This window comes from Cyprinodon tularosa, unplaced genomic scaffold (genome assembly GCF_016077235.1).
Source record: "Cyprinodon tularosa strain WSP-4 unplaced genomic scaffold, ASM1607723v1 ctg217, whole genome shotgun sequence".
Classification (NCBI taxonomy): domain Eukaryota; kingdom Metazoa; phylum Chordata; class Actinopteri; order Cyprinodontiformes; family Cyprinodontidae; genus Cyprinodon; species Cyprinodon tularosa.
Window position 1 is genome coordinate 527856 of NW_024038809.1, and position 19186 is coordinate 547041.

General features: G+C 36.2%; 1 protein-coding gene across 2 annotated transcripts in view; it reads right to left on the bottom strand.

Moving 5' to 3' along the window:
- Positions 1-3862: 3862 nt before the first annotated feature.
- Positions 3863-19186, bottom strand: part of thsd7aa (thrombospondin, type I, domain containing 7Aa) — a 214236-nt gene continuing 198912 nt past the window's right edge. The window contains exons 26-28 of one of the 2 annotated variants that reach the window (XM_038285906.1): positions 18453-18666; positions 14166-14253; positions 3863-4918 (exon numbers count right to left, since the gene is read on the bottom strand). In XM_038285906.1, the coding sequence (XP_038141834.1) occupies positions 4831-4918; positions 14166-14253; positions 18453-18666 (390 nt within the window). In that variant the 3' untranslated portion in view covers positions 3863-4830. Of the gene's footprint in view, positions 4919-8583; positions 8881-14165; positions 14254-18452; positions 18667-19186 lie in introns of those variants that run through there. The other variant, XM_038285905.1, reaches the window with a different exon arrangement.

The window sequence follows — 19186 nt, forward strand, 5'->3', positions numbered from 1 at the left end:
GGACGCCACTGTTTTAGAGATTTACTGACGGTCCGCAAATGTGAGAAACTCAGAGCAGATATTATTAGTACTTTATAATTTTATTTGTTGCCATGTGACCAAGTTGTTCAGTAAGATGAGTTCTAAGAGTTATAGTTTCTTTGTGGTAATAAATTCAACCATAAACCTCCATTCCATAGTAAAAGTGTGAGGAGAATCTCCTGTTTTCTTTTTGGTTTGTTTTTAGATAAGAAATAATTTCCCAAATAATTGTCCTTCTTTTTCGCTGAAGTTCTATGCTGAAGTTCTTTCCAGGTGGTGTAGAATCTATAGCAGGTGGTTCTATGCAACATTACATCAGGTGGTTTCTAAAACTCACAGGTTCTTTAAAATTACTATGAAAATTAAACAGAAATTTAATATTAGAAAATGTCATTTGTATTTCTGAATGTTTAAGTACTTTTAAATGCATGTACTTTTGAATACTTAAGTATTTTCAAAAGTGAATACTTCAATACTTTGTATTGTGTAGATGTTTCAATGATTAACTTATACTTGTAGTTGAGTTTGTGCTTTGTTTCTAGATGCTGGAGCTCGGCCTGTTTTCCAGTGTAGTCCCGTTTCTCTGACTGTGACTAACTGGATGTGCTCTCTTCATCCTCTGACATGGGAGCTGGCTCGGAGCTCGTCTGCCTGGCTGTGTGTTTCCTGGACGGGGCCGCCTGTGGAGCTGGTTGACAGTTGCCTTTTGTATCTATGCTTCTTTTTCTATGTCTGCTTCTGTCTCCTTGAACCCCAGTGGGCCTCAGCAGATGGCCGCTCACACTGAGCCTGGTTCTGCTGGAGGTTTCTTCCTGTTCAAAGGGAGTTTTTCCTCTCCACTGTCGCTACAAGCATGCTTAGTGTGAGGGATTGCTGAAGAGTCAATGAGTCGATGCAATCAGCTGGTTTTCCTTAGATAGAAAACCTTGAATCAATCTGACTGGATGATCTGGTGAACTGGAAAGTGTTGAGATGACGTGTTGTGAATTGGCGCTATAGAAATTAATTGAATTGAGTAAGATTTGACTATGAGTATCAATACTTTTACTCCAGTACTACTTTGGAGTACTTCGTCCATGGCTGCTTAAGTTTATACGTTTGAACTCCCATACGGCCAGGATATATTTCTATTTTTTTTTAGTTCTGGGGTAGATAAAAATATTCATTCATTTACAATGTTTGCAGTAAAAGTTTTAAACTAATAATCTTCAATCCAAGGAAGCAGTAGATGAAAATGCTGTTTTTTTTCTTATAAGGGATTTTTCAATTATTTTTTTGTTTTGCTGAAATGACTTTTTTTCTGATTGTAATTGTCTTTTGTATGTATTCTAATCAGCTGGAGTCAGCCGATCTGTGCTTCCTGACCTGCCGCCTGATTGTTTGCTTTCCTGACTGATCAGTAAATGAATCTGAAGAAGAAGCGAACTGTCAGGCTACGCTAGCCTTAGGCGTCCCCTCTGTTTAAAACCAGCGATAAAATGAATAACTTATGTTTGACTGAATCCAGCTCAGAGATAAGAGAAGAATTATCGTTGTTTATTATCAGCAGTTAATCAAATACATATAAAGAAACAGTAGGAAACAGAGAAGCAACTTTTTACAAGGTAGCTTGTTCACTTTTACACCACATTCACTCCTCCTGTGTTTTCTTTCATTTGTCTTTTTTGTGAACATGTCGTGCAGTAAAAAAAAAAAAAAAAAAAAAAGAACTGTTATGGTACATTAACAATAAATAGGATTAAATATATAAAAAAAACATTATTTACAAATCATATGCTGAGAAAATAAGTTAAACATTCAATCAACAAATTCCACAGATCATTGAAATGCCTCCAAATGACTCATTAAATCCAATAAATACCAAACCTTTCATCTTGGGGGGGGTGAGCAGCAGGGGACGACCTTCAGAAACTACATTTAAGACTAATTTAAGGGTACGGTCCTTTTGAAAGGAGAGTAAATATAAAATAAAATCTGAAGGATGTGATGAAATAAATGAGTTAATTATTTCTGATTTTCTAAACAATAAATATGATAATAACCCATCATACACCCATAATAGCAAACATTATTTTTAGAGTAAAACACCTTTAAAAAGTAGCTGCATTAAGAAAGACTGGAACTCCTTCAGGAATATCAACCTTTTCAGACCCTGCTAACCGAGCCTCAGTCGTCTATCCACTGTGTTCATGGGTACTGTAAACTTCTACGTCTTTAAAATGCAGTCAGTCAATAAAAAGACGGATATTTTAAAGGATGTGAGATTTTAAATATGCAGATGGGTATGGATAAAAGCATTGGGTCAGAGTCCTGTAAAGCCAGTTGCACGTTTAAAGGAACATTTCCTCTTTAGTGACGTGAAATCAAACCTATATGACAAAGAAAAAACTGGAGTTTGGATTTTTTTCAACCGTTTTTTTCTTTTGAAAGAATCCATTTAGTAAATAGAAATTAAAATAAAAATGCAATCCAGGAATGAAACTTTGAAAAACGTTTTAAACAATAGTCGTTTTTCAGAGTAAGTTTCTGCTTTCTCAGATTTTGCCAATTTTTTTATTTCTTAAATAAAAATGTATATTAAAAATGTTAAACTTTTTTTTACAGATTTGACATGACATTTTGTTTATTTGTATTCTTTATATTGAGCTTTATTTACATTTATTTAGGTAAAATAAATGTAAAAAACCCGTAAAATAAAAACAAAAAATCTAAAAATATAAAATCTGTAAGAAAAAGTTTAAAAATAAAACCTAAATAAAAAAAATTTAATCAGAGAGTTACTGTCAAAGTATATATATATATATATATATATATATATATATATATATATATATATATATATATATATATATATATATATATTATTTTTCAAAGTTTCATTTCTGGATTGTAGTTTTTTCAATTTTACATTTACAACACATGTAGTTTGTTTGCAACAATAATGGAACAAAATTCACTTCATAAAAAATCAAACTAAAATGCAAACCTGATTAAAACCATAAATTCAGGGAAGAATTTAGAAGTATTTGCATTTCATACGGTCAGACCAGTAGAACCAGAGTCAATATCTGTTTACCCCTTTAGTTTTGTACGAAAAATAAACTTTAAACTACCTCAACGGGAATGCATCCCCTTAGTAATGTACAAAAAACGGTTTAATTTATTACTTTTTTATTGTTTTTTGAAGTGTAAGGTGATCTGACCTAAATCGTTTGGTTTTTGTGTACATGACTAAAGGTATATTCGCCCATCGAGGTAGTTTAAAGTCTATTTTCCGTACAAAACTAAAGGGATAAATGCAAATCTGACGTCTTGTTCATGCATATTGACTAAAGGTATGCTGATCTGACGACAGAAAACCAATCAGAGAGAAGAAACATTAGAAAACCTCCATTCAAGCTCAAACAGACTCATCAGCTCGACTCCTGCCTTAGAAAGTCAACGCTGGGTCCTTTATCTCATTTTATTTATTTAAAAAGGTAAATAAAACAATTTGCCAACAGAATAATTTGCAATTAAAATGAGAAAAAACTATTATATAATATTTCAAGTGTGATATTTATATGCTTAAATTAAAGCAAACAGACATATTCTGAGAAATTTCTAGTTTTTTGCAGATCAGTTTTTGCCGTCTTGTCGAATGCAATCAGAATATTTTGGATTAATGGTTGAAAATCTGTAGATCTGGATGGGAAGTTTACAGAACCGCATAGTTCCCAGATTTTTAACTTACTGGGATTTCAATCAATTTCCGCCTTTGCTTTGTTTTTTTCTCCCATTCCTTCTGTTTGCATCTGAAGCCAATCTGGTTACAAAACAGCATGAAATGGAAATCCTTCTATTTTTTCTTCCCTGTCTGATGAAGTTTATGTCACAGATTATTTCTCTAAGACTCAAGTCAAAGTGTGATGTTTTTTACTCTATATGTGGGAGTTTTTGGCTGTCAGTGGGTCAGAGGTCACAGTTAACAGATCAAACGGTTCCAGCAGAGATTTGGATAAAGATGCGTATTAAAAAGCCAAAGCTGAAATCACAGAGAAAATCTATATACAAAATTTGATTACATACAAGAAGTAATACAAAAACAAATAGTTATCAAACATTGTTCAGTTCTGTTAGCAAAAAGGTCTGTTTTTATTTTACATTTCTGGTACAAGGGTTGTACAGCGTCTTGTATCGAGAGGCAGTTTTCGTATGGCAAAGCGAGACATAAGTACATATCATGCTGCACTAATATAGTGCAAAATTATGCCCAGAAACAAGAAGGGAGGGGCAGGCAGAAGTGATGGCAGCTCCAGGGTCCTTTAGACTCACTTTCATTTCCTTTATTTGGTCTTTTTTTTATATTTTTTTTATTCCGTTTCCTCCTTACAGCGATGAGAAAAAGACTTATTGATCATTGAGGGACGAGTGGAGCAAAGACCATGCGACTAAGCTGCAAGAAAATCATCAACTAATGAGGAGTTTTTGTGCTTTTACATTAAAATCTCTTCTTAATTCTCCCTCTCCAATGAATGTGGTTGAAATGCAGTCATTGGTAGACGTTGAAGAAGCAAAGGCAGACTTCCAGAGGAAGATAGAGAGGTCATGAAGGCTCGTAAAAAAAACAATGTACAGATTTCAAAATGGAAACGAAGGAACATCAAGGCTGCTAATAAATAAGACCTTAAGTGTCTTAAGCTCAGAGGTTATGTTTTCAGTCCGCGTATTGGCCGACCCATTGCCCTGCAGGGACCCTGACGTTAGATGGGGACCAACAGCCACCCTGCTCTCCGAGTTTTGATCGTACGTCTGGGAGGAGGAAGACATCTACATGTCGGCGTCTCCATCGTAGGCCAGAGTCAGAGGCTTCAGTCTGTTGTTCATCTGCCGTCGCTGTGGCTTCTTTGGCTTTTTACTGCAGGTTTGAAAAACAACAACAAACATTGTTTAGACGTTCCGATGGTTGCTAAAATACATGTAAATTATATGTACATCATCAATTTAGAACTTTTGCCGCATCTATATTATTTTGCTCCATTAACACATTCATTTTATTGTGATGGATTTGTATAATATGTTATATTACAGAATTCATTAAGCATTCATCAGCATTGTGATTGGCCTACTTTTTTTAGTTAAAGTAATCTGCTTACACTATGAAACAGCCAGTCTGTGTCAAAGTGATGAAATTATCTTTGTTTTAAAAGTCTTAAGTCCCCCTGAAAATGAGAACATCATCGTTGTTCGATGCTGTAGTGCAAGTCTTACTAGGGAGTACCAATATGGCGGCCGGCTGCTTCCCTTCAATCCCGTGCAATCAGCAATCCAGTGAATGAATAGAGATCAGTGCTCCTCCTCCATAAGTTTTTAGCTCAAAAAAAGATTTATGGTTTTAATCATTTTGAACTCTGTTAATTTCTTGACCAAACGTTGTTGTTGTTGGCACTTGTTGACATGTTTGATGCTTCTTTGTTTTCCTTTCTTTTGACTAAGGAGACTGGATGAAAAAACATCATCATCCAATGCTGGGGAGAAAAAAAACAAGCAATAGATCCATCTCTGCCTCGACACTCTATGATCCATGGAAAAACAAAATACAACTTTATAAAATAAAAACATTTCCGAAAATATCTAAGATATTTTCAATTTAAACATAGATATGAAATAATACAATATAACCTACAATTTAAATGATACCATTGTACTAGGTAATCGAATCAATTCAGTTCAGTCTGTCCAATCAGCTCCCTGTAATGTCTTTAAATGTCCAGCAGGTGTCAGTATTCTGTGAGACAGTATCAACAGAGTTTGGCTTCAAGGTGCCTCATTAAGCATCACTAATTGTCACACTGCAAGAACGATCCAGAAATAAGTAAAAATCTCTTAAATTATAAAGTTTATTTACCCTGAATTTGAACAGGTAAATAAGATGATTTGCCGATGAAATTAGTTTTTTTTTTACTCTTAAAAACAAGATAATTAGAAAATATGCACCTGAAATTAGGCTTGTCCCGATCCGATCCACGTATCGGATCGGACGCCGATATTGGCCAAAAAATGCGTATCGGCAAAGCATGTAAAAATGCCGATCCAGTAAAAAAAAAAAAAACCGGTCCGTATTTTACAGTTTCGCCGATTGAAACGATCCATTCCACTATTTTGAGCCAGTGTTCCCCGAATCCGGTCCGTATTTTCCAGAACACCTTCAAAACACCCACAGGTCTTTTTGGGTCTGTCTCCCGGCCTACAGCCATTAAAACAGGTGAATTGGAAGATAGCGGGGAAAATGTCAGCTGTGTGGGATTATTTTATCCTGCACGATGTGTAGATGGAGACTAGGTGTGAGGGCATTGGGGAGTATAAGGCATTTTTGTGTAATAGTTCACTGTTATTTGCACTGATTTTTTTTTAAGCAGTGTCTTTTTTCAAGAGTAGAGTCCTGATTCTAAGTTAATAGACTATTTTCCACTCTTGTCTGTTTTGCATTTTTATTAAAACTTACAGTAATACTTGCACCTTCAACTGTTTACGGTTTTACTGTTCACTGTGCAATATTAGATTGCTTTTCATAATTTTGTCCAGTTTGTGTTTATCTCTTAATAAACAGGTAAGTTTGTTGTTACCAATCATTGTGTTTTATTCAATCTCACCTAATTCAGCTGGCTAGATGTTATCAAGAGTACTAAAACCCTTTTCAACATGAGTCTTACAACTAAGTCTAAATACTTTAAATTAAACTTAAACACATGCTCGGATAGGCTGGTATCGGCCAGTATCGGTATCAGAAGTCCAAAAACAATATCGGTATCGGATCGGAAGTGCAAAAACCTGGATCGGGACATCTCTACCTGAAATAAGACAATGCAATTGCATTTCTCTTCTTTTAAATATAAATTGTCATGTTTCATTGGCAAAGTGTCTCAATTTCCTCCTCAATTAGAGAAAACATGCACTAATTTTAAGAAAAAAATGACTTATTGAGATTTCAATCTCTTTCCAGTATATAGCTTGGAGTTGGTGGTTATTTCTACTAACTTTCATGCTTTTGTTCTGAAGTGAGGAGAAACCAGCTTTGGGAGTTGGGTTTTGAGTCAGTCTCAGTGTTCTTCTAATTTCCAAGTTCTAACAGTAAGAATTGCTGCTAAAGAGGTTCTGTCAAGAAAAGTGAGATTGTAACTAGGGATGCACGATATTGGGTTTTTGGCCGATATCCGATATTTTAAAACTCATGTAGCCGATAACCGATATCGATACCGATGTTAAAGCTGGACAAAAATAAGTAGTCATTGAAAATAGCAGTTTTGTTATCCATTTCTGACACTTTGAAAAATAATATACTCAAATATATTTTCATATGCTGATATCAAATAGATTTTTAAAAACACGGTATCGATCTATTTTACTTTCAAAATCTGGTGAAATTTCATCGTTCTGTTACAAACTCTCGTGATATTTTGCAAATTCTTGTGAGATTTTGTTAGTAAAATAGATCGATGCCGCGTCAATATATCAATATATAAAAATATGGCAACATTTGGTGAATTTTCGGGGGATTTCGTAGCATAACGATGACATATAGCAATATTTCATTAGTAAAAGAGATTGATATGGTGTTTTTAAATGGCAATATATCAGCATAGGAAGATATTGGGATATTTTAATGGATCAATATTTTTTCCCTCGTCTTTAGAAGTTTTTAAGTCTGTAAAAAAGAAGTTTTTGAGGAAGAAGAAGAAGTAGTATTTTTTTTTTTTTTAGACTTTAGAAACTCAGAAGCTGATCAAATATCGGGTTAAATATTGGTGGGGTGGCCGATGTCCGATATTCAGTTTTAAGGCTGATACCGATAGGGGGCCGATTATATCGTGCATCCCTAGTTGTTACAGTAGTGAAGAAGTGACAGAGTCTCAGGGCAGCGCAGTGGTTAGAGAGCAGAACATTTGCAGAGTAAGGTTTTACGCGAGTACCTGTGCTCTGAGGAGCCTGTTTGGGACTGAACTAAGGGCTCCATGTCTTCATGAGCCTGGTTCTGCTGGAGGTTTCTTCCTATTTAAAGGGAGTTTTTCCTCTCCACTGTCACTACAACCATGCTTAGTTTGAGGGATTGTATTTGATTGAATGAGTCGATGCAATCAGCTGGTTTTCCTCAGATAGAACCCTTTGATTGACTGGATGATCTGGTTGAATTGTCTCTGGAAAGTGCCTTGAGATTTCCAACTTGGAAAACAAAGTCCAGTGTTTTTTGTTTTTTTTTACTTTTTTTTAACCTTTTTTGGAATGACTAGGACCTGGATGACAGAGAATTTTCACCAGCTACTCCAGATTACATGTGTTGTGAATTGGAACTATATAAATTAACTGAATTTAAATTATTTCCTCTTAACTTACTATTAAACCTAAATAAATTGGCATTTATGAATTATTGTAAAAGTTTCTCTGCAATAAATCTCGTACCACTAAAGAGTCTGTGTTTTTGATATGATGAGGAAACCCTACAGTCAGTTACAGCATGTGAACAGTGCTGTTCTGCTCACCTCATCACAGGATGTGATCCGCTTGGAGGCAAAAGGTGTTCTGTGTTAAGGCACATACTGTTCAATCAGGGATTGAACAGGAGCTGGCTGAGGCACACACTAAGTGATAAGAGTTTCAACGTGAGGCGGTGGCAGCGCCTGCTGCGGTGAGGATGGAGGCTGCTGGAGCGAAGCAGCACACTGATGCTGCTGCTGCTGCTGCTGCCGGTTAAACTCAGCCTGTTCTAGTTTCTGGCAGGCAGGGCAGGTGTATGGCACTGTATAGGTGCTGGGATCCGTCCAGTAAGCCCCATCTGAGGGGGAATCGGACCTCGGCTTGTGGCAAAGGCAACGACCACAATGACTGAACACAGCGGGATGGAGAGATGAGGGACAGAAAGGAAAATAAACAAAATGGGACAAATGATGAGAAGTTTCAAAGAAAAAGAAATGAATGGATGGAAATGAGCAGTGATGTGATGGAGTTGAAGTCCTTGAGTTGTCTAGATTTAGTTTATTAGATTGAGTCAGACATTAAACGCCATAGCTGCATTTTAAATCTACAATCCTCCGTCTTTAAATTATCGTTTTTGATGAATAAACAATGAGATAGATTCCTGTCCTTATTTTTGTTTTTTCTGGTGAGGCTACAAACAAGACTGTGTGTAAACATGTTCATGTGGATTTGGCGTTAGCAGCATTAGCAGTTAGCCATGGTTCGTTCCCATGGTTTCCTGGTCTCTAACCCAATTAGGGCTGAATATTGGCATAGGCAGGGCTGGATTTAGGAAATGTGGGGCCCTAGGCAAAGACAGACAACACATAGAACAGACCCATTCTCCAGACGTAGAAATGTGAATAGAATAGACATCCATTATCTGTTCTAGGTTGTGTCCCTCTCTTCTTGTCCCTTTTCTTCTTGTTTTCCTCTCTATGTTTTGTACTCAGCTGACTTTTCATGCTGTCTCTAAAGGAATGAAAGATTTTTTCCAAGCACTAAGCTCACTTAGCTGATTGCTCCTTCCTGTGTTTCCAAAAAGGCCAAAGTAAATAACCCAGTCCTTCTTTTCACTGTAGACAAGCCATGATCTGCTTATCTGTTCTCCATTTTTCATTTCATTTCTTTCAAGGAAAAATAAACACAGAAAAAACAAGCAACTTTCAAACTCCTGATTTTCCAGCAGGTTTGAGAAAAAGGCCGAACACTAAAAAACAGACTTTTTAACCTGCTAAAGTCGGATTCCTGAGTGTTGACCGCTTTACGATTATTTTAAAAACTGAAACTGTTTAACAGGGTTTCCTACAAGACTTCAAATGCAACGTTTCTCATAAAAAAAGTTTATTTTTACAATCCTAAAGGTTAAATTTAAACATGTATTGCAGTCATAGCTCTGTAATATAAGATCTGAAGCTACAACATACAACACAAAACACATTCATGGGAATTTACTCAAACAATCCACTCTGAAAGACTCTTTACTAACTTATGCTGAAATATTTGATGAAACATAAGAGCTCCAAACCTTCATGAACCATTTTAAAAATAGATCGGTTCTTATTGCGGTTTACATATAAACTTCTTCAGTCATTTCTTTCTCTCTTTAACTTTTCTTATAATCAGTGCGTCTTTATCAATGTTTCACAGGCCGTTGTGTCTTTCTGAGGGCGTTTGGTGCGTCTATTATTTTCAAACTTTAGAACGTTTTGAGAGGAATTTTTTTTCTCTGTTAAACCTGCTGAACTCTGACGTATTAATCATTCAGTAACAGAAGGGCTGAAAGATTAATGGGCTCGTCTTCATCATGGATTCCCCCTTTTTTTCTTTAACTTAATCTATTAAAAACAGAAAATGTAACAAAGTTCGATGCAGAGTCTGAGTTATTAGAAGAAATGCTAAACAGCCTGTGCTCATTTATCACTCTCTCAGTCAGCCATACACTGATGGTGGTCAGCTAGGAGAAAATGACAAACAAAAAGTCCCTTAAAGATCTTTGGACAGTCAGAAGACTGTTTAAAATAACAACTTTTTGTTTATAGGGCTGAAAAACTAAAACCTTTAATGTTAAATATATGGAAACTAATTTTAAATTAGTATTAACCAACCAAGGTGGTTTACATTTTTAACATTACTGAGGAAGTTTTCAGTTCTCATAGCTTTAAGCTGTAGGTTATTTCTGCTAACTTTCATGCTAATGTTGCTGTGAGGGAAAATCATCTTATTCTGAAATTCAGATTTTCAAGAGGGAAAAGTTTGGGTAAATACAAACACTTTTCCACAATGAAGTTCCAAGTTTTCGTTATTTTTTTCATGATTATTAAAGCCACACAGGAGCTTCGATTAAAGATGCTTTTGTTTTTATTTTGAAAGGATTAAAATAGTAAATTTTTTGGAACCCTAAAGACTGATTTTCAAAAATCATACATCAACAGAACATCTAGAGCGCTGAAGAATAAAAGTCTTGATTTTTTGTGCTGAATCCATACAGCCTTCTGCCCTCTGGACATCATTACTGAGAACATTTAAATAAACCGAACCATTCGTTTCTTTTCAGAAAAAAAACCTCCGCCAAAAACGTGAAAATTAGTCCGATATTCAGTGAGTTAATGTCCATTAAAATGGATTCTGTTCCTGCACATTACATGGAGCGGAGCTGTCGACCGCTCCGAGTTGGGGCCACCAAATTAAGTCAGCGTCCATAGGCCTAATATATCGAATATATCGTAATACAGACAAAATATAAGAGTAGACTCCGCATTGATTGCTTTCACCTATGAGCACTGACACAGAGATACACATATATCTATATACACTCACCGGCCACTTTATTAGGTACACCTGTCCAACTGCTCATTAACACTTAATTTCTAAGCAGCCAATCACATGGCGGCAACTCAGTGCATTTAGGCATGTAGACATGGTCAAGACAATCTCCTGCAGTTCAAAGCGAGCATCAGTATGGGGAAGAAAGGTGATTTGAGTGACTTTGAAGGTGGCATGATTGTTGGTGCCAGAAGGGCTGGTCTGAGTATTTCAGAAACTGCTGATCTACTGGGATTTTCACGCACAACCATCTCTAGGGTTTACAGAGAATGGTCCGAAAAAGAAAAAACATCCAGTGAGCGGCAGTTCTGTGGGCGGAAATGCCTTGTTGATGCCAGAGGTCAGAGGAGAATGGCCAGACTGGTTGGAGCTGATAGAAGGGCAACAGTGACTCAAATAACCACCCGTTACAACCAAGGTGGGCAGAAGAGCATCTCTGAACGCACAGTACGTGGAACTTTGAGGCAGATGGGCTACAGCAGCAGAAGACCACACCGGGTGCCACTCCTTTCAGCTAAGAACAGGAAACTGAGGCTACAATTTGCACAAGCTCATGGAAATTGGACAATAGAAGATTGGAAAAACGTTGCCTGGTCTGATGAGTCTCGATTTCTGCTGCGACATTCGGATGGTAGGGTCAGAATTTGGTGTCTACAACATGAAAGCATGGATCCATCCTGCCTTGTATCAACGGTTCAGGCTGGTGGTGGTGGTGTCATGGTGTGGGGAATATTTTCTTGGCACTCTTTGGGCCCCTTGGTACCAATTGAGCATCGTTGCAACGCCACAGCCTACCTGAGTATTGTTGCTGACCATGTCCATCCCTTTATGACCGCAATGTACCCAACTTCTGATGGCTACTTTCAGCAGGATAATGCGCCATGTCATAAAGCTGGAATCATCTCAGACTGGTTTCTTGAACATGACAATGAGTTCACTGTACTCAAATGGCCTCCACAGTCACCAGATCTCAATCCAATAGAGCATCTTTAGGATGTGGTGGAACGGGAGATTCGCATCATGGATGTGCAGCCGACAAATCTGCGGCAACTGTGTGATGCCATCATGTCAATATGGACCAAACTCCCTGAGGAATGCTTCCAGCACCTTGTTGAATCTATGCCACCAAGAATTGAGGCAGTTCTGAAGGCAAAAGGGGGTCCAACCCGTTACTAGCATGGGGTACCTAATAAAGTGGCCGGTTAGTGTATATCTATATATAGATATATGTGTGTTTGTGTGTCTCTATATAACTATATTGTAAAAATGTTCACAGCTGTATATTGATTTTCTATTTTGCAGATGCACTGTGTTTATATTTGTAAAAACTCTACAGTACGGTATTTTATTTGTTTATGTTTTTAGATATATTTATATTTTATGTGAATGCTATTTTTTTAGCCGTTTTGTTTGTTATTTATTTGTTATTTTTTTGTCCTTACAGCCTTTTGTTCAGCTCTGGTTGTTTTTAAGGGCTTAAATAAAATTAGATCAGATTTTTTTTAAACTAGGATTAGGGTTATTCTATTATTTCTATGCACATTTTTGTGACCTGTTTCACTGTAATCTTTTGCTGACGTAACAGCACAATTTACCCACTGTGGGACAATAAAGGGACTTTCTATTCTATGTAGTGCATATCTGCTGTGTTCTGATGCCTTCATGAATTTATCCTTGGAGCCCTGGTGTCAACAGTCTGTTGATTTAAACAAAAATATGCTGCAGTGCTGAAGCTTCTTTCTTCTGTTTTGCTTGAAGCAGCAGGTTAGAGGAGCAGGTCTACCTCCCCAAGATGGCGACCGTAATTCCTGCGCCGCGACAGTCAATGCAGGGTCTACTCTTATGTCTGCGTCGTTTAATATACATTTATCATGGCTGACTACTGACCCACTTCCATGGTGGCTTTAGTGTTGATTCAGATTGAGCTGTTTCTTCAGATTTAAACTGAAAAACAAAAACAAAAACTCAAAATGAGGTGGAACACCGGTTGAGCTTTTGAGTGTTGGTGTTGAAGAATCAGAGGGGCTCAGGAGCCCCATGGAGGTTACTGCTGAAAGCTTAGTTCAACATTTGCTAATGGCAGACATTAGCAGTCAGAGGGCAAACAGTATAGAACTAGAGCTGGTGGATGCAAGCACCACCTACTGACTGAGAGGAGTTAAACTTTTCACTATCACCTTTAAACAACATTTATTTCTGAACTGTTGCATAAATAACATAAAAAAACTGAAAACTGAACAGTTGTTGTTCGGATTACTTGTGTTTGTTTTTAATGGGCTATTGAACCAGGAACCATTGCTTTAGTCCAAAATAGAGCTACAGGCTGTAGAACTTCCACTGATTTTGAAGGATTGCATTGTCCCAGTTTAGAATATAAAGCAAAATGATAAACTGAGAGCTTTGGTTGCTTCGTGAGGGACTGGAAATGATTGACTGTGAAATCAACGCTGGTGGCAGCATTTTCACTCATTATTGCCTCAAACCCCAATTGTTGCTGTCACCCTGTTTGAGTGTAAAAACTGTGAATAAATAAATCTTTCATTAGTGTGATGTGACTGAATAACAATAGCTGAGTTTTGACTGAACCTGAATTTTTTGTCAATTGTTACCACTTTTGGAAATAGAGAATTTAAATTCAAGGATACATATAAATAACTGATAACGATCCGTATTTACACGACCAAATCCCAGACATCTCTTTGCTTTTTCATGAACTCTGACCTTTTTCTTTCACCTCCATCACATCACTCAACGTTGATAAAAGGCAACACAGGTAATGAAACGAAGACGACACAGGAACACTAACTGTAAAGAATTGGGTTCCTTACCAGGCTAGATATGTCATCGAGATTATAAAGACGAGTAAAACAAACACCCCGGCTGCCACTCCGTACACCCAGGTCTTCAGGGTCCCATCTGCACAGAGAGACAAACACTCATGTTATTAAAGGCCTGCAGGGTGTTCTAAATACGCTGAAAAATAGAGATTTTATGCAAGAAAGTCACATGTGTTTACGATAAAAATGCAAATGTTTTATTAGAATTAACTGATTACAGTTATTTCCTGCTACTGCAGTTCACTGTTTGAGCTGGAGGGGGCAGTAGAGCTCTTACTGTTAGTTAGATATGCACTCCTTTACTGAAACTAATGAAAAGGAGTTTGTGCTTGAATTATTTTTCACCATTTAACATGTTGGGGAGTTAAAGAAGGTTATTAGAGTAAAACTGTATTTAAAAAAAGGGAAAATAAAGGTGAAACATCTGTCAGTTTAATATATAAAGCCTTTTAGCAGGTTTTAAAATCAATAAAAGCAACCATCCTGTTCATAGTCCCACCCATCACATTATACACGGCTGTTCCTTATTAATAACAGTATAACAATAAGAAAAAGCTACGATGGAGACATTTAGAGAAGCAACCTTTGGACAGAGGTGGGATCTCTGAAAGTACTGAGCTAATTTCCCATCACAGAATCATTTCAGTCATAACCCTAAAACAAACCTTCCTGCTGATAAATATGGACAGTTTCATGGCGTTCTTCTGCAGATCTTATAAATGTTCTGAAAAGGAGTAAAGATTTCTTAAATTAAGTGTATTTACGCTTAATTTGAGCAGGTGATATTATGATCCGCCAATGGAATTAGCACTTTTACCATTAAAAATAAAACAATTAGAAATGATACACTCGAAATAAGAGACTGCAAAGTTTTTTTCTTTTTTTTTAATGCAAATTGTCTTGTTCCATTGGCAAAGTGTTCAAATCAAGAAAAATACTTATGAAAAAATGACTTATATTTACATTTTTTTAGAATGTTAAATACAATTCAAACAATACACTGCAAAAACAATCTAGAAATAAGTAAAAAAGTTCTTAAATTAAGTGTATTTACTATTAATTTTATGGGGCGCCGTTTGTAAAGTTAAGGAGTGAAAAATTAGGAGCAATATTTATGGTTATTTGGTGTGTTTTAAGAGAAAAATAGAGGGGTTATCTTTTCAAAGTCATATTTTTTCACTATGTTATTCATTATTTATAAATATGTATAAAAAACTGAATATTTAATTAGCAAACTAAATATTTAGCTCTAAGCGAAATATTTATTTACCAAAGTAAGATTTTTATAAATGAATGAGAAAAAAATAACACTCTTCTTTTTCTTTTAAAACTCACTAAATAACCATAATTGTTGCTTTACTTTTTGACTGCTTTAGTTTACAAACAAGGGCCCATATAATTTGAGCAGGAAAATAAGATGATTTGCTAATGGAATTAGTATTTTTTTCTCTTAAAATAAAATAATTAGATACTTGGCACTTCAAAATAAGACAATGCAATTGTGTTTTCTTATTCTAAAAATAAATTTTTAACAAAAAAATCTTGTTTTATTGGCAAAGTGACTGCTTAATTCAAGAAAAATACACTTATTTTAGATAAAATAACTTAGATTTACATTTCATTTACAATTCAAACAATATCACTAGCAAATATTTATCGATAAGCTGTTTTCCCTGCAGGGTGGACCCCACCCTTCACCTATAGACTGCTCGAAACAGGCACCAGCCCCACCCTGACCCTGACGGTTGAACGGGAGAAGATGGATGATGGAAGCAGCCATGTTTGAATCAGGCAAACTTCACTGGAAAAACAATCTAGAAATGAGTAAAAATGTCTTAAACTAAGTGTATTTAGCCTTAATTTGAGTAGGTAAATGAGATGATTTGCTAATGGAATGAGTGTTTTTACTCTTAAAATAAGATAATTAGATAATATGCACTTGAAATAAGACAAACCAATTGTGTTTTCTTATTTTAAGTCTAAGTTGTCTTGTTCCATTGGCAAAATGTTTCTTTTACTTCCTCAATCCAAGAACAAATGCACTTATTTCAAGAAGATTTACATTTTTCCAGTGCTATACATATTATTTCAATTTGAGCAGTTTGACGGTCAATGGAAACACAGCTAGATGTGGCTCTGTGTAAGGTATTCTAGAAATAAGATCTAGAAGATGTTAAAAGGATGCAATAGGCCTTGGGTGCAGAAATGAATACGCATCAACAAAGAAATATCTGCATTAAAATCAGAGTTAATCCTTCTAGCGCTCATCAGTCTGCACTCAGTAGTTCCAACCATTGTGATGGAGGTACAAAACGTGTCATCAGGGAAAAAAACACCTAATTAACCAGCAAAAACACAGTTCATAAAACCAGCAAAGATTTTATAAACATCTATTCTTACGCTGGAAACAATTAAATCTAAAAAAGTATTTTTTTCTTAAAATAAGTGAATTGTTTGTTGAATTGAGGAGGTAAGTGAGACACTTTGTCGATGGAACAAGACAATTTATATTTAAAAGAAGATTAAACGCGTGTCTTGATGCAAGTAGATATTATCTAATTATCTTATTGTAAGAATAAAAAAATACTCATTCCAAATTTAGGGTAAATACGCTTAATTTAAGACATTCTTATTTATTTATAGATCAGCGTACTTTTTGACTTTATAACAGGACTTCACTGCAAAAACGATCTGAAAATGAGTAAAAATGTCTTAAATTAAGTGTATTAACCCTTAATTTGAGCAGGTAAATAAGATGATTTGCCAATGGAGTGAGTATTTTTACTCTTAAAATAAGGTAATTAGATATTATGCACTTGATATAAGACAATGCAATTGTTTTTTCTTATTTTAAATGTAAATTGTGTTGTTCCTTTGGCAAAGTGTTAATTTAATTTAAGAAACTTAATTTAAATTTAGTAAAAATGACTTATTTAGATTTTGTTTTTGTTTTTTTCCATTGCATGCAGAGAGGTAGACTTTTTATTTCTCATTGGAAGGTAATTCCACATTTTCGGAGCTGTCACATAGAAAGCACGATCCCCCCTAAGCTTCCGTTTAGTTTTAGTCTCACTTACATCCATAATTCAATTAAAAAAATGCACTTATTTTAAGAAAAAATGACTTATTTAGATGTAATTTTATGCATTGTTCATATCATCATTGGTGTTTTTCTTCCATCCATCCATTTTCAAACACGCTTATCCCAAGTGGGGTCACGAGGGGTGCTGGTGTCTCTCTCCAGCAGTGAATGGGTGAGAGGTGGGGTCCACCCTGGACGGGTCACCAGTCCATCGCAGGGCAACACAGAGACAAACCATTCACACACACACGCGCTCACACCTAACGGGACTTTTAGAGAACCCGATTAACCTAATAGTCATGTTTTTGGACTGTGGGAGGAGGTCGGAGCACCCTGAGAGAACCCAGGCATGCTCAGGGAGAACATGGAAACTCCATGCAGAAATACCCCAGAATGGAACCCAGAACCATCTTGCTGCACGGCACTGGGCAGCCCTTTATTCTTCCTTCTGCTCCAAATGAAAATTTTCTCTCTTTTTTGTTTTCTCTGGATGTACTTTTTTGTTTTTTACTTTTTTGCCTTAAATGCAGAATAACAGGCAATTAGAATAACAAAGAGGAACATAATAAAACAGACAGATAGAAAAATTAAATAAATTAATTAATTAATCATTCGTATTAGTGCTAATCTGTCCGACAATCTAGAAATGAGTAAAAATTTCTTAAATTAAGTGTATTTAGCCTTAATTTGAGCAGGTAAATGAGATGATTTGCTAATGGAATGAGTGTTTTTACTCTTAAATTAAGATAATTAGATAATATGCACTTGAAATAAGACAAACCAATTGTGTTTTCTTATTTTAAGTGTAAATCGTCTTGTTCCATTGGCAAGATGTCTCTTTTATATCCTCAATTCAAGAACAAATGCACTTATTTTAAGAAAAAAATACTTATCTAGATTTCCATTTTTTCCAGTGAGAGCAATAGTGTAAAGGGTATAGCACATATCTTATCTAGTTCTGTACTCCAAACCAGGTCTTAAGCCAGATATTCAGTAACTTGGGTCGATCTTCTCATGAATCCAGGTACTTTTAGCTGTAACTGGGCAGCCACATATATTCCATCATGTTTTTTACTTTCTGTATCCACTGAGAGATCGTAGGAGGGTCAGCCTTCATCCAATTAATAGTAATGGTCGTTAAAATTTGACGGCTTTGATCTGAAATCTGCCCAGCAGGTAGAGAGCGATGGAGTTACCTGGACCGAACGGCTGCAGGAACCAGGTTCTGCCCGCTCTGCCCGGGGCACTGGCTGCAGGCTGGATGGGGCTGAACGCTCGGATCGTCTTCACGTCCGCTTTGGTGTCGCTTGCAGTGGGGATCTCCAGGACCGGGATGACGGTGCACTGATCCAACACACCGTCGGACGTCATCACCTCGGTGTAGCCCTCTTCACAGCCGCACACACCTGCCTAAAGCAGTACAGGTTTAACAGAAACATGTTACTTTATCAAGCATGAAACTGTGTGTAAACAACAAAAAATCCTAAGATGCTCATGTGCTGATCAGGATTTATTAAAAGTGGTTTTCCGTGGCATTCCACTGGTGGGAGTTCATGCACTGTTTTCTTTGGATTGATGAGGTTTTAATTAAAGTCAATTTTAAACTATAACTAAATGGGTTCAAATGAATAAATTGAAAAATACCAATCCTTCAAAGTTTGAAGTTTACTTTGATCTTAAAAGAGACACATTTTTTCTCTTTTTTTGCACATTTCTGTAGGACAGAATAACAAAGAAGTAAAAAAAAACAATCCACTAGACTCTGTTTCCAAGTTTGAAGACGTTTCTCTTCCATCCAGGAAGATTTTTCAATTTAAAATGTCAGAAATAGCGTTTAGTTCCAGGTTTTATCCAGCAGCCCAACAAAACCTGGTTATAGTTTAGAAAACATGCAAATAGAAACGGATGAACGGGTCCACCCCTTTGGAAT